Source organism: Lissotriton vulgaris, chromosome 12 (genome assembly GCF_964263255.1).
Source record: "Lissotriton vulgaris chromosome 12, aLisVul1.2, whole genome shotgun sequence".
NCBI classification, from domain to species: Eukaryota; Metazoa; Chordata; class Amphibia; order Caudata; family Salamandridae; genus Lissotriton; species Lissotriton vulgaris.
In genome coordinates, this window is record NC_141700.1 from 131,782,098 (window position 1) to 131,805,875 (window position 23,778).

General features: G+C 49.2%; 1 protein-coding gene across 2 annotated transcripts in view; it reads right to left on the minus strand.

Annotated features, from left to right (window-relative positions):
* Positions 1–23,778, minus strand: part of LOC147673637 (SMAD family member 4-like) — a 262,917-nt gene that overhangs the window by 45,976 nt on the left and 193,163 nt on the right. For both annotated transcript variants that reach the window (XM_086947574.1, XM_086947573.1), the window contains 2 exons: positions 9,866–9,922; positions 1,050–1,233 (listed from right to left, as the gene is read on the minus strand). In XM_086947574.1, the coding sequence (XP_086803700.1) occupies positions 1,050–1,233; positions 9,866–9,922 (241 nt within the window). The remainder of the gene's footprint in view (positions 1–1,049; positions 1,234–9,865; positions 9,923–23,778) is intronic.

Sequence of the window (23,778 nt, forward strand, 5' to 3'; positions counted from 1 at the left end):
CTCAGAAAAGAAGAAAATGAACAGCAACATCAAAAAACATTGAATGAATATCAAAAGCCCGCAAATAACTGGTGTTTGTTATCAACACTAGATTTAAATAAACCAAAGCTGTCTTCAGGATCTCCCTCACAGAGTGGAAAAAAATAAGCATCTAAATTAGACCATGCATTGCTTGATGGAAAAGTGCAGCCTTTCAATGTTGTTAAGGAGCAGAGTCTGTTTTAACTGTGGTAAAGTGCTTTTACATCAGGGCACTATTCCAGCATTCTGTTTTAGTTAGTGCACTGTTCTCTGAGTAATGTTTCAGCAAAATGTTCTGTGTACTTAATAAATTGGCTAAATTAAAAAAAACTGTGAATGTTGATTGTTTAGGCATGCTTTCTTTTTATTTGTTTGGCTGAATTATATTCATTACATTGTTGTGTTATGTAATATTATATATGTTAAGTTAAGAGATTTCTAACTTGTTGATTATCGGAAAAAAACCCATGGTGAAGAACTGGTGCATGTCCCATCCAACTTCTGCAGTTTTGTAGGTGTGTAGAGAGAGTCCGATGATAACACAAACATTAACACAAGTTGCACGGATTTACATTTGTGATGCATAAGAGAGAGTGAATAAAGGGGAAAACATTTCAAAAGAACTAGAGAGACCTGGTGGTAGCCCAAAGAAAAAGTACAGCAAAGAAATTAACATGCATGCCTTTATGAACCCTTTTTATTACTTAATAGTCTAACAAATACAGTGGTAGAATAGGTATCTGCTCCAGCAGTTACTGGAGTTGGCAGAGCTACATTCAGGAATCAACTGAAAAAAAAATGTATAGGAGAAGATTGGAAAAGGATGGTGAGCAGAAGACTGAGGCGAGAAGACAGGGCGATAATAAGAAGGCCATGAAATAAGTGTGACAGAGAAAGGAAACAATAGCGACAAGTGGAATTAGGGCAGAAATGGAGGTGAAGGGACTGGAAGAGAGTGTATGGGGCATGAAACCGAGGGACAATAGGAAAACTGGAGTCAGATAAAAGAGGCAAAAAGTCAGCATCACCTGGCCCTTTCACTGGCGTCTGTCCGATGCACATTGGAAAGCTGCCCCAGACAGAAGCGATCACCACCGGAGGGATCCACGTACCCGTCCACCGTCACCACGGGACAATTGGCAAGCACTTTAAACATCTCCCCGACCTGAACGTCCATCTCGAAATATGCGATAGAGCACCAGAATTCAGGACCTTTGGAAGGAAGACATTATGCCTCAGATAAACATCTCTTGAAAAGATCAACAGAAGGATCATACACTATAATGCAACAATACTCTTGCCAAGCCCATGGGAAAAGAGCATCGCAGACACAACCCATCATCAGGGAGGCAATAGAGGCAGGATCACCAGGGAGAGCTCATTTAGTAGCAAAATAGGGGATTATGTTAGAGAGACAATTAGGAGTGTCCACTTGGAGGGCAATGGACAGAAAATCTTACAGGGGCAATGGGAAGAGTCCACAAGACAGATATTGGAAAGCAAGAGCATCAAAGAGACATTCCACCATTTGGGATACAATAAGTAAAGTATGTTAAGAGCAGCAACGACAAATGAGGAGATGGAAAAATGGAGAGAGTTCAGTGTAGGAACCATGGGGGAAAAATCTGAAGCACAATCATTAGGGAGAAAATGTGGAGCATTAGGGAAAGCTCAACAAAAGAATAAGGAGGAGCATGTGTTAGCATGACAATGGGGATAATGCCCTAGATGGGCAATGTGGAGAACATGTTATGGGAACAATGTGGACAACGTGGTAAAGTAACAAGTGGAAGAGATCTGGAGAGGCACGCCCTATCATTAGGCTGACCCACAGGAGAATGTAGGAGATGGGACAACAGAGATGTTGTACTAGAGGGCCAAAGAGGGTAATGTGTTATAGGCAATATGGGGAGCAAGTGTTAAAGTATGAATGGGAAGACAGCAGCTGAGGCGTAATCCATGATCCAGAGGGAATTGTATGAAAGGGACAAAGAGGACAATCAAGTGGATGGAAACATAAGAGAATGTTTTTTAAGAACAATGAGGAAACTTTGTTAATGTCACAACAAGAAAAGAGCAGCAGACAAGCAAACTGTCATTGTTTATTATATTTGTAGGGCATGCGATTAGCCACAAGCACCCTGGCATTGAGAGAGAAGTCAAATTATCCTGTTCATTATGTGAACAAAGTATCCTGATGACTGAGTGAACTACCACGATTTCCTAAATCTCACTAGATCCGTTGGATTTCTCATTTGTTTTCCCCCCCGAGATTTATATAGGGCGAACTAGACCCGAGTCATCACTTTACAAGAGCACCAGTTTCGTTACAGATGGACACATTCATTTTTTTTGTTAGGCACGGGGAGATTAAGTGATTTGCCCAGAATCAAAGGATGTTGAGAGCCGTTGCCGAGACTCAAACCCACTTCCCCAGGTCCGAAGTCGACTGCTATATATACTGCTATGTATAGCTATATCCTTCTCTGTTCAAAAGGAGAGGCTTCAGCTTGATTGCTACTTGGTAGGTACAGGATCTGCCCCATTGATGGTACAGTGGCCCCGGAAACTTATACATTTTCCCACTGGGAGCCATTGTAGGGTTCGTAAGTGCTCAGAGATGTGCACCAGTCGAAGGCATTACAGTGCACAGGATGGAAAACCAAGAAAGAGACTATTAGCATAATTAGGGTGGGAACCAACCAGGGCTTGAATTATAGGGGAATGTGCTGTTTTTGGAATATGAGAAAGATTTTTTTAAAGAATATTTAAATAGCTTAAACAGGTGGCAGAGAATTTATCACTGTGGGGGAGAAAGGAAAAGCTGTCATCAAACAAGACCCTAAGATTTGTAAAGATATTTATGGAGTTGGGCACTGGCTAACATCTGGCCACAAGTCAGTGGCCCAACAAGAGGGGGAGCCTCTCTTCCCCCAAAGTCTAAAACTTCATTTTAAAAATAAATTAATTTAGGCAGATTAATGCCATCCAATCAGTCACTGCGGTTAAACCACGTAGAAACTTGATTTGAGAGTATTATATCTGAAAGAAACAGGTTATTATTAGATTCCTCACCTTAGACTATCCCCAGGCGTCAGACTGGATCCGGAAACTTTTGCGTGGCAATACCCCTGCGCGTCGGTAGGTGTCGTCTGCGGCTCCACGTCCCTCGTCGGCGTCGGGATGACGTCGCCGGAGTACTTAGACGCCGCCTTCGCGCGCTGCCATCAGTTCTTCTTTTTTCCGCGCCAGCAAGCGCAGATCCGGAAAAAGTGGTACCTCTTAGTCAATTTTTGACTAAACTTTTTCGATAATTTTTTATTCTTTTCGAAGTCTAACGACTCAGACGGGCCGATAGGGATGCCTGGGTTTAAGCCCTGCGCCAACTGCGACCGACTGATGTCGGTTACCGACCCCCACCGCCGGTGTCTTCATTGCCTGGGCCTCGACCACGACGACAAGGCCTGCTCCAACTGTCGAGCACTGACGTCTAACGCTAGGCGGGTGCGGTCCCGCAAGCGACTCCAGCTCCGGCAGTCGGCCCCGCGCCGAGAGGAGGTCGAGGGACCGGTCGCAGGGTCGGAGCCACCATAGCTCCGGGAGTCGTCCTCGGTCTTCGGGCTCGAAGTCCTCAGGTAAGCACAAGAAGTCGATGAGACGTCATCGCTCTTCCGACTACCCCCGATAGTCTTGTGACGCGGCCGGGGGTTGGGGTGACACCGCCGGAGCCGCAGGCGTCGCGGCCTGCTTCATACCCGTCGGTCCCTGGGCAGAACGCGACGCCGGAGGAGATCGAGGCCTTCCTCACGGCCATGAGGTCGCTCACTCCTCCGTCCGGCTCCGCAGCGCCTTCGGGCCCAGCGGCCCCGACTGGGGGTCCCAGCGGGTCGGGGCGCTTCGGCCCCGACGCCGTCGGGTGCTTCGGTCCCGACGCCGCCGGTGACTTCGGTCCCGGCTCCGCAGGATCCAGGTCCGAATCCGAGCGGCGCCGTCCCCGATCCTTCCCTCGATTCGGGTCCGGCGCCGGAACGGCGCTGCTCGGCGCCGCTCTCGACGCCGATAGGAGATTTCTACTTCTATGACCAAGTCCCATCCTTTGGTCCAGAGTCTCACGATATGGGTGGCGAGAGGGATTGGGAGGGGTCTGAGGAGTGCCAGTCTTATCAGGACTGGACAGGTGAGCTAGGGGAGGCCAGTGGTCTGGACACCTCACCGGACACTGGTTTTGTCTCCCCTCCTACCGTGGCTACGGAGGAGGGGGCTGCCTATAGTGTGGTACTGAGGCGAGCGGCCTAGGGGCCTGGAGCTCCCTGTCGCGGCCTTGAGAACTAACCTCCTCACAGAGGACCTTAAACCGCAGGGAAGCTCGGCCGAACCTCTGCTGCCGTTTAATGAGGCTTTGTCTGACGTTCTTCTGGGCACTTGGTCCAAGCCCGCTACAGGTCAGACTGTAGATAGGAACGTGGCCAGACGCCACCGGCTGGCTCCGGGCAACCCTTGCTTCCTGTCCACCCATCCCACCCCCCGAGAGCCTGGTCATCCAGGCCTCTAACTCCCAGACCGCATTCCTGACGGCTCCCCCGATCGGGAATCCAAGAGGTACGAGCAATACGGGAAAAAGGTATTCTCCTCCCTAAGCTTAGGGCTGCGGTCAGTCAACACCGCGTGCCTCTTGGGCAGTTATACCCACTCTCTGTGAGACACAGTCGCGGACGTGCTGCCACAATGTCCGGTGGAGGTCCAGACTAAACTCACTCAAGCCCTTGCGGAGGGTCGAGATGTAGCACGGTACTCCATCGGGTGTGGACTGGATACCACAGAGTCACTGGGCAGAGCGATGGTAACGACGGTGGTGATTCGTCGCCACGCCTGGTTGAGGTCCGCCAACTTTTCGGCTGATGTCCAGAACACCCTTATGGACATGCCGTTTGATGGCCATCGCCTCTTTGGCGACAAGTCAGACCATGCGCTTGAGCGCTTTAAGGACTACAGGGCTACGGCCAAGTCCTTGGGCCTCTCGGCCCGCGCCAGCAAACGGCTGCTTTTCGCTCCTTTCGTGGCCAAGGAAGGGGCGGCCCCACACGTCCTGCCAGCCACGGGCTGCAGACTACTGTCCAGCACGGTGGCAAACGTGGACACCGCCGGGGCGGCGGTCGTGGACAACGGCGAGGCCAGTCCACACCCACCCCTGCAGCATCCGCCTCAAAACCCTCCTAGTCCGAGCTTTCAGGCTCATGTGACGCCAGTGGGGGGCAGGGTTCGCCATCACCTCCTCCACTGGCGCACTGTCACATCGGACAGGTGGGTGCTGCAAATCGTCCGAAGGGGCTACTCCCTCCCCTTCGAGGCGACCCCTCTAGCCATGCCACCGCGATACCACTGCGTGTCGGGGGAACACTTGACACTTCTACAAAAGGAAGTTACGGCCCTCTTGGCCAAGGGGGCCATCAAGCGCGTTCCTGGGCCAGAAGTAGAGTGTGGTTGTTACTCCCACTACTTTCTGGTACCCAAGAAGGGCAAAGGGGGCCTAAGCCCTATCTTGGACCTGCGGGACGTCAACGGCTTCCTCCGGCAGGAGAAGTTCAAGATGCTGACATTAGCTCAGGTCTTAGCTGCCCTAGACCCAGGAGACTGGATGGTAGTGTTGGACTTGCAGGACGCTTATTTTCATATCCCCGTCCTGCCGGCCCATCGACGTTACCTGCGGTTCACAGTAGGCCACGAGTATTTTCAGTTTACCGTGCTCCCCTTTGGCCTTACCAGCGACCCACGGGTGTTCACGAAAGGGATGGCGGTGGTCGCAGCTCATCTGCGCAGGTTAGGGGTTTCAGTCTTCCCCTACCTCGACGACTGGTTGTTGAAGGCGGGCTCGCCCCAGACAGTCGTCAGCCACCTCCAGACTACGGACGACCTCCTGCACCTGCTGAGGTTCTCCATCAATATGCCGAAGTCACACCTGTGTCCCTCTCAGAAGCTCCTCTTCATCGGAGCGGTTCTGGACTCGGCGCAGTTTCGGGTTTATCCTCCCGAACAGCGGGTTCGGGATAATCAGGCTCTGATTCCGATCTTTCAACCGTTATCCCAAGTCTCAGTCAGGTTGACTCTGTGGCTTCTGGGGCTGATGGCCTCCTGCATCCTTCTGGTGCATTACGCCAGGTGGCGGATGCGGGCTCTGCAGTGGGACCTGAAGTTTCAGTGGGTCCAGCATCAGGGCAACCTGTCCGACCATGTCTTGATCTCGGAGGGCACTGCAAGACAGTTGCAGTGGTGGTTCACGGACCGCAATTGGGTCAGCGGCAGATCTCTCTCCCTACCCCAACCGGAGCACGTAGTTGTGACTGACGCGTTCCTCCAGGGCTGGGGAGGCCACATGGGAGAGGCGGAGATCAGAGGCCTCTGGTGGCAGGCGGAGTCCTGGCTCCACGTCAACCTTCTGGAGCTGCGGGCGATCCGGCTTGCACTGAAGGCATTCCTCCCCTCTGTCCGGGGGCATGTAGTGCAGGTGTTCACGGACACCACCACCGCCATGGTGTACTGCAACAAACAGGGCGGGGTGAGGTTGTGGACCCTATGCCAGGAGGCTCTGCGCCTCTGGCAGTAGCTGGAACATCAGGGCGTGACCCTGGTGGTTCAACACCTGGCAGGTTCTCTGAACGCCAGGGCGGACGAACTCAGCCGTCGGTGCATGATGGATCACGAATGGCGTCTGAACTCGGACGTGGCGCAAGGCCTCTTTCAGCAATGGGGAGAGTCCTGGTTAGATCTATTCGTCACAGAAGAGAGCGCGCAATGTCATCAGTTCTGCGCGTTGGAATTTCCAAGGCGGCACTCGCTTGCAGATGCTTTTCGTCACAAGTGGATCTGCGGTCTGTTGTACGCCTTTCCGCCTATACCACTTCTGCCCAGAGTGCTGAAGAAGATCAGGCGCGACCGGGTCCAAGTTATCCTTGTGGCTCAGGACTGGGCCCAAAGATACTGGTATCCCGAGCTACTCAGTATGTCTGTCGATTCCCCGATTTGTCTGCCTCTTCAGGAGGACTTTCTGTCGCAGCAGCAGGGGACGGTCCTCCACCCGAACCTGTCCAGTCTCCACCTCCATGCTTGGAGATTGAACGGCGACAGTTGAGGCCATTTGACTTGCCTCCTGAAGTTTGTGATGTGATTCTGGCAGCCAGGCTTCCCTCCGCAAAGTCGGTATACGCCTGCAGTAGAACAAGTTTGTGGCATGGTGCACAGCAAAGGCTGTGGATCCCCTGTCTGACCCTCTTTCCGAAGTTCTCCTCAACCTTCTTTCTCTTGCCCAGCAGGGCTCTGCTCTGGGCACTATCAAGGGCTACCTTTCTGCCCTTTCCGCCTTCTTAAGGCTACCTGATCAGCCTTCTTTGTTCAAGTCCTCGGTTGTTAACAGATTCTTAAAGGGCATCACTCATATGTTCCCCCCTGTTCCCTTTGTGATGCCTCAGTGGGACTTGAACCTTGTACTTACTTTTCTGATGTGCGCTCCCTTCGAGCCGCTTCATAACTGTCCTCTCCGTCTTCTTACCCATAAGACTGCTTGCCATCACCTCTGCCAGGAGAATGAGTGAGCTCCAGGTTCTTTCATCCAAGCCTCCCTTCCTTTCTGTCCATCCGGACTAGGTTGTGTTGCGGACAAGACCCTTTTTCCTGCCCAAAGTAGTCACGGCCTTCCACATCGGGCAGTCCATCACCTTGCCCACCTTCTTACCGCCTCCGCATCCCTCTAAAGAGGAAGAGCGGCTCCACCGTCTCGACCCAAAACGTGCGCTCTCATTCTATTTGGATCGCACACGTCAGTTCCGGGTGGATGACCAACTCTTTGTTGGTTACGTGGGTGCTAAGAAAGGTTGGACGGTGCACAAGCGGACCATCTCTCGGTGGGTCGTGTTGTGCATCAAGGTATGCTACTCTTTGGCTAAAAAGGAGCCTCCTGTTGGGCTGAGAGCCCATTCCACTAGGGCCACAGCGGCTACTATTTCCCTTGGCCGGGAGTCCCCTTGCAGGACATCTTTGAGGCAGCTACGTGGGCTTCGCTGCACACGTTCGCAAGACACTACTGCCTGGAAAGCCAAGTCCGGAGGGATGGCTTTTTTGGCCGTTCCGTCCTCCAGGACTTTCTGGTGTGATTTTGGTTTGCAGACCCACCACCGGGGTTGGTATTGCTGGGGTATCTATTCTAAGGTAAGGAATCTAATACTAACCTTTTTCTTTCAGATGCACAAGTTACTTACCTTCGGTAACGATATATCTGTAAGAAACAGTAGTTAGTATTAGATTCCTTACCGCCCCACCCATCTTCCCCGTTCTGCGAACCGATATCTAGGGTTAAGGTTATCCCCTTTCAGGGCCCTAGTTTCTTGGCACCAGTGTTGGTTTTGATCATGGCTCTGCGTTTCTGGCACGGAAAAGCTGTGTATAAGAACGGATGTCAGCGCGTGAGGGCGGTGTCTAAGTACTCCGGCGACGTCATCCCGGCGCCAACAAGGCCGACAACGGACGCGCAGATGACGCCTACCGACGCGCAGGGGTACTACTACGCAAAAGTTTCCGGATCCAGTCTGACGCCTGGTGATATTCTAAGGTAAGGAATCTAATACTAACTACTGTTTCTTACAGATATATCGTTACCGAAGGTAAGTTACTTGTGCGTCTGTCCTGTCTAATGATCATTTGTGAGTCATCCACATAGCTCATATAGGACAGCAGAAACCTTGGATCAACTCACCTTGTGGAGCCACACAGAGATTGAAAATTGTGTGATTTAGCAATGATCCTTGTGTAACACTCTGTAAGCATTTAGTAGAAAATTCTAATGAAGCCATGATGATTGATTGGCTCGCCCTGTTGAGAAACAGTGCAGCCAATCAAAGGCCACTCTTTCACTTCATCTGAAGCTAGCCTGTCTATCAGAACAGAATGACAGACGGGTAAAAGGAGGCAGACTAGTTAAGGAGGAGGATGAGGGATGCCACTACAGCAAATCAGATGCAACTCATTTTGAACTGCAATAAGAGCAGCCTCTACGCCATGAAATGGTCGAAGCTAGGCTGAGCATGATTTAACAGGGAATGGTGGGGGATGCCCTCAAAGAGCTGCTGGTGCACTATTCTTTAGGAGATCTTGGCGCGGCATAGCAACACCAGCCAAATAGGACAAAATTGCCACATTGAATGGGTCAAGAGAGGGAGTTTGAATAGCTGCACCAGAACAAGCCTCTTCTCATTCATTCGTCAAAGAGTGTGCAATATTTAAAGGTTAAATTGATTCACTTGCCACAAGAGAGAGAATGTATGAGAATGACAATGGGGTGAATCATCTGCAAGAACGATAGGAAAAAACACTGGAAAATTAGTGCGAGAATGTAAGGGAAGTACATTTGGAGAATATAGATAGAAAAAGTTTAGAGAAATTGTCGGAACAGAAATTAAGAAAGGGCTTGATATAGAGCTTGTTTTGACCCAGCCCCATTTGCCTCTCAGGAGTTGGTTTGTCGGGATGTCTTACAATTGTGTGTCTCATGTAGACACCTTGCGAGTCCCGGCGAGAGCGGGGCTGTATGCTCCTCGTCACCTTTCCTCCTACAACTGTCTTGCCTTCATTTTCACTGCCCTGCCTCTTCTTGCTCATTTATGAAACCTCTATGGTCTCTGTCTCAGGCCACATTTGCCAGCTACAGGGAACCTCTGTGTCTCCAAATATGTCTGAGAGTAAGCAATTAAAGAAATTTGTTTTTATTTGATAGACAGGGCAAGTTACACAACTTGAGTGGCCAACAAAGCTTAACATTAGAGTGTATTTTGAGGTTTAGGGTGAATACATTACCTACCAGGGTGACTGGAGACAGGCTGCTGTTGGAACTGGGAAGAGTTGTGGTGTGAAGGCCCTTAAATAGGAAACACAAGTAAAAACCATCAATGCTAAATGCGCTTATATACCATAAAATACAAAGATGGGCAAAAAGAGAAAGCAGGAAAAGTACACATAAAGGTTACAGCATAGGCAGAGGTAAAGCAAGAGGTACAACGGTAGAAAGACTAAAGTACTAACAGAAGGAAAATCTAAACAAAAGCTTGAGATCCAGTCCAACATAAATGGATAGGATAACATGGACTGATAAAAAAAATGGAGCAGGGAGAGGCACACGAATAAAGGAGGACAGATTGGAGATGTGTAAATGGGTTCGGAGGAACAGATAAGGGAAGACATCTTAGTAAAGAAGGCCTTGGGGAAGGGACGAAGGAAGGAAAGAGCTGAAAGAGAAAAATATGTAGATGAGGAGAAACAGTAGCACTGAGAGCTTGACTGGTGTGGGAAAGAAAATAGAACTTACAAAGGAAGGAAGTTGGTCGAAGGTGTAGTTTAAGGCACAGGTGAGTTACAGACAGAGGCAGATAGATGAAGGCACTGGAGTGAATACACCCAGGTCAGAGGGAGGATGGTGGATGAGGGTATTTGAGCAGATAAAAGAGAAGCAAAGAGAAGAAGCTGGGTGGTGGTAGAAAGTAGGGTATGGGTAAAGATAGGAAGCAGGGTACAGTTTTAATTGAGTGACTGAGCAAGGAAAAAACAGATTGAATTGTGTGAGGAGATTGGGAAGTAACAGCGGCAGGGAGGTGGAGGTGCAACAAAAGGAAGTATCTATTGCCATAGGAAGGAATAAGAGCTACAGATGTAGGATTCTGGACAGTTTTATATATAATCATAAGGAATGACTGAGAGACAAAGATGAATGAAGGACAGAGGGGAGGAGGAAGATAGGAAGAGGTCAGGGGGACAGGATTGTAACATAGTAAGGAAACTGGATGAGGAGAAGCTGGATTGAGGTACAACATGATAAGGAAACAACGGCGGCAACTGAACAAAAATATGCCACGGAGAAGGAGAAAAATTACATTTCTACATGGTTAACAGAGTGAGGGATTAGGAAATGACAGAGGCATCTGAACAAAAACATATCAGTAGACAGAAAAAAAGCTGGCACCTGAGAAACAGTGAAAAAGATACAGGGGAGGGGTGAGGGATGGGAAAAACCTATAACAAGAGTTTTGCCGTTTGAGACTATAGTAGATTCACACGCTGTGCATTACTTCACCATCTAATGATTGGGCGGGGAGAACCATCTTATGTTAGTAACAAAATGTTTTTAGCCATCAACCATAGGCTTAGGCGGTTGGATTAATGACGACGTGGGAAGCTCACAATGCCCCACAACAAATCACCCATGTGACATTGCATCACATGTGAAGTCTAACATGAAGTGTAACATTAAAGAATATATGTTAACACTTCTCTACATTGAGGAAGCGGGTATAGTGAGTCTAGAATAGTCTCCAGCTGTTACAGGTAAGTAACCATTTCATTTTGCAGTGTAGTCTATTTTAGAATCACATGCTGTGCCTCACAGCCAAAGCACTATTCTCGTTTTACTGGCCGGGTCAGAACAACAAGAGAAGGCAAATTAATAATTTGGTATTGTATAGCCTCTTAGCATGTCCAAGTATCCAAACACAGATGTGCGAACATCACACCAACTTGACACGCTACATATCTCGGACAAAGAAATACTGCCAAGGAAAGCTAAGGAAGATGTTTTGAACCTTGAGGAATGTCGTCTAGTCCTAATGTAGAGTTTTGCCAGCTAACTAGAAATATAACTGAATGGGCTGTATGATATTACAAAGCATTCCGTTGCAACGCATGCCTTTACCACGCATGCTTTTGAATGCACTACAATATCAAATGTGCATTTTTCTCTTTCATTTCCTCTTTCTCTCCCTCCGGTTTGTAAACTGTGGGACATAAACTGATTTTTTTTTTTTTTTTTTTTAAATATATTTTTATTGCAGGAATCAGTAAAACAATACAGTAACGACCAGTATCGTATTATAAACAACTTATACAAGATATAGCCCACCGACCCCCTTCCATAAGGTTGCTATACAGCCAATCAGCCCATATCCCTAGGGTTGGGCGGCAAATGCAGCTGGGGTCAGTAGGATGCTGGAGCTGGTCCGGATAACTCACTGTCCGTCATCTGCTTTTCTAAACAAACCCAAACCCCAAAAAGAAACCCCCCCCTCAAAATTCCCAGTCACTGTGAAACTCCCCCCTCCCCCTCCCCCCCACCATCAGCGCCAGGGAGCTCATCAACATAGGATCCACTGCTTGACCCACGGGGAAGGTAATAGTGCTGTCAATGCTAATGTTTAACGGGACTCGGGTCGAGTTGCATCTTCACTTTCGGAGTCGCTGGGGGTACAATAATCTCTGAGGGCCTGCACCAGCGTTTCCCATTCTAACGCGGCCTCCTGCGCCTTCTCATTGCTCTGCCTCCAAGCCAACTGATATCGCAGCGCGCTCTCACCCGCCGCCCATTTCAAAAGCTCACTGTGCCATCTGCTGCCTGTAGGACCAGCTCGTGCCTTCCAGTTCCTGGTCACCTCTCGCTTAGCAAGTAGGAGCCCCAGGTCGATAAATTTACTGGTGATTTTATTCCGGGGGGTATGGGGGAACCAGTGCAATAGCCCTACCGCCACATCGAATGATAGGTGCCTCCCCGTCACCTCTTCCAAAGTCGCCGCCACCTCCTGCCAGTAGGACGTCAGTCCTGGACAGGCCCATAGCATGTGTAGGAGGTCCGCCTCCTGAGCCGGGCACCTAGGGCATTCCGCCGAAGCCGTGGCAAAATAACGCCTGATCTTTACCGGGGTCAGGTACGCCCTATGGAGAACATAATAGTGGACCAGTTGGAAACGGGCGCTACGTGTACCCTTCCAGGCACGCCTCATCAGCTGGGACCAGGTTGTCTCCGGGATCTCCCTACCAATGTCCTCTTCCCAGCGGGACTTCAGTGTGGCGAGAGGAACCAACCCCTCGGCAATCAACCTGCCGTAGAGGCAAGTGACCGCCTTCACCGTGCCCGCCGACATCATTACGTACTGGCACACCTGAGACAATTGAGGTTCCTCTAGCCCGTTTTGCCAGTGCGCCTGGATCGCTCGCACAATGGCCGAGTGCAGCAGAAAGTCGCCCCGGGGGATCCCAAAGCGGTCAATGAGATCCTGAAAGGACAGGAGCGCTCCGTCTTCGTACAGGTCCCCGACGAGCTGTAAACCGGAATCCTCCCAGTCCGCCAGTCGTGACCAATCTCCTCCGTGGGGGAGGGCCGTCAGCATCCCCAATGGTATTTCAGGCGCATATGGCGTCCGTAGGCGACCTCTGTTATGAGCCCGATTCCAACAGAGTCGGATAGTCCGCTCCTCCATCGACAGGTCCCGTAGGACTAAGCGCTGTCGCAGCGCGATAAAGGAGAGGACGTGCCTGGCCATACCCGTCCCTCTACCGTCCTCCGGGCCTCTGAATTCCCTGGCTATCTCCTGGGTGTAGGTCTGGAGCTGCGCCGCTAGGTAATACTTCTCGAAGTCCGGCACAGCGAGCCCCCCCTCGTCCTTCGGCCTCATCAGGGTATTGAGGGCCACCCGCCGCCGGCCCGTTCCCCAAAGGAACCCGACCACCATAGAACGCAAGCGACGAAACGTAGCCGGTGGGACCCAGATCGGCAAAGTCCTAAAGTAATACAATAGTCGGGGGAGCGCCACCATTTTGAGCAGGGCGATGCGTCCCGCCACGGAGAGCGGCAGCGTGGCCCAAAAGTCCATGCTACCTCGGAGTGCTCGTATGCAACGGGCAATGTTTCCATCTAGGAGGTCGGGTTGGTCGTGGTACACAAATACCCCAAGGTATTTAAAGCAGTCGGGCTCCCATCTGATCTCCTTACTTAGCGCAGGAGTGGGGGTACCCCTACGCATCGGGAAGAGGCAGGTCTTAGACCAATTCACTTGGAGGCCTGAGACCGCTCCGAACTCCGTTAGCGCTAATTCCGCTCCCCGTAATGCGTCGACCGGATCCTCCAGGAAGAGCAACAGGTCGTCCGCATAGAGCGAGACGTAATGTGGGCCCGCCGCTGTCCATAAGCCCGTATAGTGGGCTCCCGAGCGAAGATGCATCGCTAGTGGCTCCACCGCTAGTGCAAAAAGAAGCGGGGATAAGGAGCACCCTTGCCGCGTGCCACGCTCCACCGGATATCGCGATGAAATCAAAGGGCCCGATCTTACCCTGGCCGAAGCGGAAGCGTAGAGGACTGCTGTCCATTTGACAAATCCCTCCCCGAGGCCGAATTTCCGTAATACCGTGCATAGGTAGTCCCACTCCAGGCTATCAAAAGCCTTCTCCAGGTCCACCGACAAGACTACCGGGGACGGGGCATCCACGAATGGTTCCCCAAGCAAGCGGAACAACCTTCGGATGTTCATAGTCGTATTCCGCCGTGGGATGAAACCGGCTTGGTCTTCATGCACTAGGGAACTCATATGTCCCAGCAGCCTCATGCTCCGAACACATTGAATTCACGCATGCCATAAGCGAAAAAGAACTTCCTTTCTTGGATGTATTAGTTAAAATTGATGAACAACAAATTGTTACCACCATATACAGAAAACAAACCGATGTCAACAATTCACTTTTATACCAAAGTTTCCACACCCAACACTTGAAGGATAACCTCCCAGTATCTCAGTACATGAGAATCAAGAGGATCTGTTCTGAAGAAGATGAATGCAAAAAGAATCTTGACTTGCAACACCAACGCTACAAAGATAGAGGATATCCGGAAGAAGTATTGAAGAAAGCTGAAGACCGCATTAAAGTTTGCAGTAGAGAGAATTTACTCACTCAAAAACCCAAGAAACTCCAAGATAGACAGGTGTTCGTATCCAAATTTTCTACATCATCCAACAAACTAAAAACCATAATAAACAAACATTGGACTCTTTTGAGGAATGAAGTTGATTTCAAGGGAATTTTTAACAACACACCCATTTTTGCTTACAAGCGCTCTAAAAATCTGAAAGAGTTACTCATGACCCCAGTCAGGGCAACTGAAGAAATTAACAGAGGCATGAAGAAGTGCCAGAATTGTGTACACTGCTCCAATGTTATTGTAGGAAGCATACTGAACCATCCGCAAACTGGCAAAGAAATACAATTACACTACAACGGAGATTGTAACACAAAAAATGTGATTTATTACATCAAATGCCCGTGTGGCAAAATCTACACAGGCAAAACAGAAAGGAAACTAAAAACCAGAATTTCAGAACATAAAAGTACAATCAGGAACAAAAACACTAAAAGTAATTTAGCCAGACATTGGAATGAGAATAACCACAGCATCGCTCAGATAAGGTATTCCATCCTAGAGGTAGTTAAATTATACGAGGGGGTTGATCTTACCAGATCCCTCCTCCAACGAGAGATTCACTGGATTAAATTTTTATTGACACAAGAACCTAAAGGTCTCAATGAAAAAATAGATTTCTCATGTTTTTTATGAGTCCTTTTGACTTTGTCTATGTACCATAGTATGCTGCTTGTAATTATCATTGTTATATTGCATCTGTTTGTAATCTCTAAACATTTTGAGGCACATTGTCCCTTGGTTTGAGTCACTATCTCATCACTCACCAAAAATTTTTTTTATTTTCACTCATTTATTTTCATTCACTTGTTTTTATTTGAAAGGGTAATTTTCACCATTACAAGATGGCGCGGTTCAGCGTTTGGAACCTTAGACGCTAGTCCGTCTTTTATGTTGTTGGATGTAGCTGGTAGTTTAGTACCGGCGAGGTTTGTGGTCTTGCATCCACTGCCGAGTCGAGAGAAGAACGCGTGAGGTTTTCTATGTGAGGAGTTTCGAGAGAAGTTCTGTGGAAGTTGATTGAGGTGAGCGAGCTGCGTTATTGCAGCGGTGTCAGTTACATCGGTCAGGGTTAGTTAGATGCCCGTTTTACAGATATGGTGTTTCTTTGTTACTTCTGCAGGTGAAAACCATAACACGGAGCACACAGCATTTTGACTAGTGGAATTGAAGACAAGGTAACTAGTTGCTTCAGTCCACCGGATTGATTATTGAGAGTTTAGATTTTGTTTTAGTTACCCCGGTAGAAACCTGAGTTTAGAGGACATATTCTGGTTTTTGTGTTTACAGAATGATTTAGCGCTTGAGGAGCGCGACTGGAGTAAGTGGTTTTTCAGTGTTTTTTCACACGTGCACTTAGGTGATGGTGAAGGTTTTTCTTTGTTTTGGAGTTCTTTGTTTTGGAGCTCCATTTCACTATCTTTTGTGCTTCTAAGACTTCTGAGTGACAGTATTGCTTTCTGCATCATTTATTTACAGGCCCCCGACGAAGAGCTGCCCACAGCTCGAAATGCATTGGGCATACAGAGATGAAAAGAAACTGATTTTGATGTTTTTTTGAATATTGCATATTGTGTTTGTTATAAAATGAGAACAAGATGTGTTTATTTGTAATCTTTGGAAACTACTGTTGAAAAAAACTAAAAATAATTTTGAAACAGCAAAAGAGTGTATGTTTAATTTGGAGCGCGTTTAGCGCTTGAGCAACAGTGCGCTAAGGTTAAGTGTCATTTACACTTAAGATAAGGTTTTCTAAGTTTCAGCACGTGATAGGGCAGACGTGCTACCTTAGCTGCACGCTTTGAAGTTAAAAAAGTTTGAATATTTACCTAAGTTCAACTAAGAATAATAAATAGAGTGAGTGCTCCTCTAATCATATAAAGTACCAGCAGCCTCGAGGCCAAGATGCTGCTCAATATTTTGTAGTCCACCGTCAGCATTGAAAGGGGACGGTAGGACCCCGGGTCAGACGAGTCTCGGCCTGGTTTGAGGAGAGGAACCACCAACGCCTCACACATCGAGCCAGGGAGACGACCCAACCTCTTCGCCTCCCTGTAGACCACCAGTAATCGAGGGGCCAAAAGGTCAGCGTAAGCTGCATAGAACTCCACCGGAAGGCCATCTAGGCCCGGGGTCTTGTTCCTCGCCATCCGTTTGATGGCCCCGCGGATCTCCCCCAAGTCGATGTCAGAACCCAGGGTTTCCGCCACTTCCTGTCTCACTGTGCGGAGTTCCAGTGGGCTAAGATAGTTATCAAGCCGGTCTGGGTCACGTGCGGAGCGACTGCGGTATAAACTTTCGTAGTAATGCCGGAAGCAACTAAGAATCTCCGGTTGGGTGCATACCTCGGTCCCATCCGCCCTACGCATATTTGTCGTCGTTTGGGACTGGCGCGTAGGGTTGGCCAACCACGCCAATAACGCGCTCGACCTGTCGCCCTCCGCAATAGACCGGACCGTATAGGCCTTATAATCGAAACAGCGGAGCCGTTCGACCTCCACCGCTACCTTCTCCCTCGCCTCTACCGTTTGTGTTTGCAATTCCGGGTGTCCGGGGCGGCTAATTTCAAGCTCGCGGAGCGCTCGGTCCGCTGTGTCTAAGTCAGCCAGGATAACACGCCGCATGCCCACCTTCTTAGAGATACAGTAGCCCCTCACCACCACCTTGAAAGCGTCCCATTCGAACGCCCTAGTACTCGCGGAGCCGCCGTTGGACGCAAAATAATCCGTGATTCTCTCCCCTAGGTCCGCCTTGAAGACACTGTCCTCGAGGATCTCGGGGCGCATCTTCCAGGTGGGTACTGCCGGCGTCCCAGGGAACCAGCGAATGTCGAGTAGGAGGGGGTTATGGTCCGAGATGGTCCGCGATAAGTACTCCGATCGGACCGCTGCCGAAACTAATTCGGACGAACCAAGAAAGCCATCTAGTCTGACATGCAGCTCATGAAGGCTCGAAAAGTATGAATAATCTCTAGATGCGGGGTGATGCGCCCTCCAAATGTCCGTCAAACCCCAGCGGGTCTGCCAATCTTGACGGCCCTTAGCCGTCCGCCGGACCGGGGAATCGGGGAGCGGGGGATGCGAGCGGTCTATGTCTACATCCACTACGGAGTTAAAGTCTCCCCCCAGCAGGAGGGGCCCGGCGAAAAAGTGGGCCAGCGAGCCCGATAACCTGGAAAGGAAGGCAGTCTGGTCCACATTAGGAGCATACACACAGCAAACGTTCAAGTCCCTCCCTCCTAGCGTGCCTGATATGGCCACGAAACGCCCCTCTGGGTCCAACACTGTCCTCGTGACCTGGAAGGGGACTCCTGCCCTAATCCATATTAGCGCCCCCCTGGCATAAGCAGAGTACGCCGTGGAAAAGACCTGCCCTCGCCACCTACGCTGAAGCGCCGCCCCTTCCGCCTTGTTCAGATGCGTTTCCTGCAGCAGCGCCATTTGCACTCCCCTACGCACTAAATAAGCATGGACCTTGTGACGCCTGGACATAGTGTGAAGCCCCCTCACGTTCCAAGTAATACATTTCAAGTTAGCAACATCAGCCATTGTCCCAGAGTGTTCTTGCACAGCCTCCCCGTTCGGGTCCCCACAAAGAAAAAGCATCAATCCTCCCAGCGCTGACGGCGGCCATTTTCCCCAACCAGAACCAAACCACCCAAAAACCAACAAAGACCCCCCCCAACCACCCCAGAACAGGACCCAAACTGCACCATCTAGATCCCATCCAAACCTCTACGGAGATCAACCCCAAAATCCCCACTAGTCCTACGGTCGCCACCGTAGGAAGGCCTTATGGGCCAGGTGCGGGCTGAGCGGAGGCAGTGGGCCCTCGTCGCCCAGGCTACCAGGACTATAGTAAGCCCCCCCCTGTGTCAAAACCTTTCGGGGCAAGAGCAGAAGCCCCCCAGCCCTCCCTCCTTCATTGTCAGCAATAAAGAACGGCAACCGCCTCCCCCCTGCCGGGCCCCCACCCAAAACAAGGCAGCATATCCCGTTACCCTTGTCCGTCCAAAAGGTCCTCCACCGATTTCGGTGTGATCACCGGTGTATGGGTACTGTCTGCCACTGAGTCTTCCGAGTCCGATGGTGCCCCCTGAGCACCCGGGTTTTCTTCCTCCTCCTCGATGACTTCGCCTCTTGCTCCCGACAGTTCCGACAGAACTTCCAACACTCCCCTCCGCTCCGATGATGTCTCCGCTGTCGAGGGCCCTCCCGTGCGGCCGCGGCGGTTCCTGACCCTCTTAGATCGCCTCCTTTGTTCCGGCTCCTCCGCCTGATGGGTCGAGGCGCTATACCCATCCTTCCCTGTCCGGTACAGTTCGAGCCAGTCACAGACCTCCTCTGGGGTGTCGAAGAACTGGGTTTTGTCGTCGACAATGACTCGGAGCCTTGCGGGAAATAGGAGTGAATATTGGATGCCCTCACTCCTGAGTTCACGCTTAACCGCCAGGAAGGAGAACCGCTTGCGCTGCGTCTCGTAGGTGTAGTCAGGGAAGATATTCACCTGACTGTTTGCAACCTGGAACGGGCCATTGTGCCTGGCGGCATTTAGGATCAGGTCTCTGTCCCGGAAATGAAGCAACCGCGCCACCACTGGCCTTGGGGCTCGTCCCTGCTATGGGGGCCGTGCTGGAACTCTGTGGGCCCGTTCTAGAGTGTAAAAGGTGGACAGGCCCTCCGGGACCACCGTGTCTCGGAGCCAGGTCTCCAAGTATCGCACCATATCGCCATCCTCGATTTTTTCCGGCAGGCCCACCACCCGAATGCTATTCCTCCTATTTCGGCCTTCCGCATCCTCCGCCCTCCGTTCGAGGGTCTCGATTCGGGACATGGCATCCTTTATCGTCGCAGCCAGGGTTCTCTGCGCCGGTTCTAAAGTCTCCACCGTGCCCTCCACCTCCTTGACCCGGTCTGAGAGTTTACCATGGTCTGCCCTAAGGAAGCCCAGGCCGGTCGCCACCTGGGCAATGTCCTGTTGGAGGGCCGACCGAGTTGCCTCTATCGCTTCCAGTACACGGTCGAATTGTTGCTGGAGTGGTGCGCCACCAGGTCGTTTAGGGTCTCCATGCTCTTCCTTGTCCTGGGCTTCAGAGTCTGAGGTGGTCTGGCTGGATCCCTTGGCTCCTTTAGGTTTCCCCATGCTGCCAGGGGCTCTCCGCGAGGGTCCCGGAGTAGGCGTCTCCGTGTACAAGTGTCCAGCACGACCTTCCCGGGATTTCGTTCTCAAGTCTGGTATGGGCGATCTCCTTCTCCAGAGCCTGTGGAGACTCCGCCGCTTCGGCTCACGCCACCGCCACGGCGTCCGAGGGCACCGATAAGGGGGCGGAGACAGCCGTCGCCGAGTCGGGCAGGCCCGTTCACCCACTATAGCTCCGGGGCGAGGGCCACCAACTCCCTCGGTTGACCTGTGGCGCCAGAGTGTCGCGCCATCCATGTAGTTGGGCTGGCCAGGAAATCGTAGCTAGTTGCGGAGTCACGGTGCAGACCACCGCCTGGAACCGAGGGCACCCGCGCCCGGTGTCCTCTAGTGCGTGGGCACCCGCCCGGTCGTCTAATCGAGTATGAACCCGTTGTAGAAGGTCCGAACCTGCCAATGTCCAATGTCTAAAACAACTGAGGATGGTGAAGCCGGGTGCCAGGTGACACCCGCGAGACCTCTTCAACTCCGTAGTTTCGATCAAGGGGACAAAGGGGTCCGGGCGCCATGTTGGGTCGCACTCCGCAACTCCGCAAACTTCGGCATTTCCTCGAAGCCACCCCCGTCCAAACTCCACCAAGGCCCCCGGCAGGGTGTCGTCGCCTCGCTCAACCGAATGCGGGGTCTGGGGCGCCCCTCAGCCTCCGATGTTCAGGATAATTTCGGGCTTAGTCCCGGAGCCGAGCTCTCAGGCGACCATCGCCATCGGCGCCCAAGCCACGCCCCCCTGTGGGACATAAACTGATGTTACGACTTCCTCATGGATTTTGATTTGCCAAAATAATACAATAGCGCTTACATACTACACCTCCCCCCCAACTCTGTTACTAAAGGAAGGACTACTATCTCCATTCAACTTTCTGGATCTACTGTTCTTCATGTAGAAGAGCCCGCCCTTCACATTGTGGGCTCGGACGCTGCATCAGTACAGGGTTGCACCCAGGAAGAGGGCAGTGAGTTGGACTGGGGGTTCACAAGCCAGTACAGAATAATAAAAAATTGCATAGCAAGTGACCATGATGTCTGCACCCGGATGCTGCGCCTCTACCCTTGTTGAAGTGCCAAAGCTGAAGAGCTGAATGATGGGTTGCACAGTAGTGGCTGCAACACCTTTGTTTATTTTTTGCGGGACGTCCAATCACCCACCATAATGCACAAGAGAATGCTTAGGTAGACCTCGATCGAGAGAAGGCATACAGCCTAGAACATTTCGATTTAGTCACAATGGAGTTTGCAACTGCCTCCTGCGCAACCCATCCAAAGAATCCTGGTACTCCCTAATAAATGCCAGTGGGGTACGGTGGCACTCGTAACTTCAGGCACATACCAGCACTGTGCACTCCCACATGCGCGCGCTATTCCCACATGTTCCCGGATGTAGGCCAAAGTTGAGTTGACCACACAGCAGTGGAACGTCTGCGAGTGGGCTTGTTGGCCCTACTCCCATAACACAGGTTGGAAGGCCTGCCTATAATACTTGGTCATTTTCTATAAAAAACGGTATGCTGCCACCAAGGCACTCACGCTGGTTAGCTCCAAGTGAGGACAGTAGTCGCCACCACTATGATAATAACGCGTGGTGTGACCCTCCTGGTCTAACCAGAGTGTAGTCTGTGAGTTTGAGCCTAGATCATGGCGCACATGCATGATCAGTGTTCGCTCAGAAATCATTACCAAGGAGCCAGATATCACTGCGGTTGGGACATTCAGGGCAGGGGTTCAGGTCTGCTATCATGTGCGGGACTTTACTGTCCCAACAATATAACAATTATTAAAAATATAAATTAAATTACAAAGACAAAATTAAAAATATTAATTACACCCCACGGCCGCACTCTATGGACACTCGAGTACCTCCAAGTAGACGATTTTATATGCACGATTGACCCGGAGGGGGGAATACTTAATGATTTGGGTGCAGGGGTACCCATTGTGTATGTGGTTTCCTTCTAGCAAAATGTCAATTAAACAAAGTTAAACATAAAACAAAGCTAAACATAAAAATATTAACGACAATTACAAATTTATTACACTGCCATCCAAACCCCCAAAAAAGCCCAGATCCCATAGGAAAAATGACATAAATAACATGCAAAAAATGAATAAAAACTAAAATGAAATTAAAATTACAAAACAAATATATAACATCTTTTATTGGAAAACTACCCACCGAATTCCTATAAAATCCAAAAACCCAATGAAAAATAACCTATAAAAACTAATACGATAATTAAACATTATAAAAACAAAATAAGAGATTTTAATTGCAATTACAAATGTAATACACTGCCCACCTAACCAATATAATATTTAAAAACTCAAATTATAAACAGTATAATCACATTTTTAAATTATAACACTCCCAAAAAAATATGAGTCTGAAAATATAAATTAATAAATTACACACACAAACCCCCAACATAATCAACAACTCCACAAAAAATAAATAACTGTACAGAAAATAATGAATGAAACAAAAAAAGTAGGAATTAAACCGTACAATCTAATTCTGTAACCTCTCAAAAAAGCAACCAACAACATAATTAAATTTTTACATCTGAAACGTTTTTAAAAATGTATACAAAATATAAATGTAACTAAATAAGCTACCCACCCAAACCTCAATCCAAATAATAAATAACATAAATATAAAACAAGTAATACATTTTCTTGACAATCAAATATTGAAACAAATATTTAAAAAAAATATTTAACACATTACTCACACTAATCCCCTAAAATAACAAACAACCTGAAATAAAAAATACACTGAAAAATAACATTAGTAATTTATAGAAAAAACAACAAATATATTTATACTACAACATATATATATATATATAACACAAGCATATTGAAGAATATATAAATATATTTCAAATTCAGACACATAAAATGTACATATAAATAATGCATTTAAAGACTTACAAATGGTATTGATTTACAACTATATTTAAGTTTTTCATATTTAAAACTCCGAAACTATCGTATACAATAGACAAACAATATACTTACCAATGATAATACCTGCCTCAATATACTGAAGCGCTTGCTATTCTGCCTTTGATATTTTGTACCATTAATATTCTGACTTCGATATTAAGGGTGCACACCTAAAAAGGTTAGAATTTTTCTTGCTATTTTCATTGTCCATGAAATTATTCGCTGCATTACTTTTCATATTCTGTGCGGTTACCATTTTTATTTTATTTACTAGATTAGGATTTTAAAATAAGCATTTTAAAACATATGTCTTAGGGGCATCCTTGAGTGTGCTTTCCATTAACTAAAGTGATTTTGGAGTTCCACTGTGTCCCTGAACTCATTTTGTGAGACTTATTGAAGGAAAGTAGGATCTTTCAGACATGGTTGCCCCCACTTTTTGCCTGGTGTCAGTGTTTTGACTGTAGTACACTGGGATCCTGCTAACCAGGTCACCAGTGTTGATGTTCTCTCCTTTAAATTGACTGGTAAGTACCTGTACACCCCACAATTGGCATACTGGTGTACCCTTGTAAGTCCCTAGTATATGGTACTAAGGTACCCAGGGCATTGGTACACCAGGGGTCTCCCACGGGCTGCAGCATGTATTATGCCACCCATGGGAGCAGTTGCAAACTGTGACTTCAGGTCTGCCATTGCAGCCTGCGTGAAATGGCGCATGCATCTTTCACTTCGGATGTAAGGTTTATCTTCTATCCCGTTCACTGCATTTAAAACCTATAAGTCACCCCTAAGGTAGGCCCTTCAGCCCACGGGCAGGGTGCATGGTTCTAAAAGTGAGG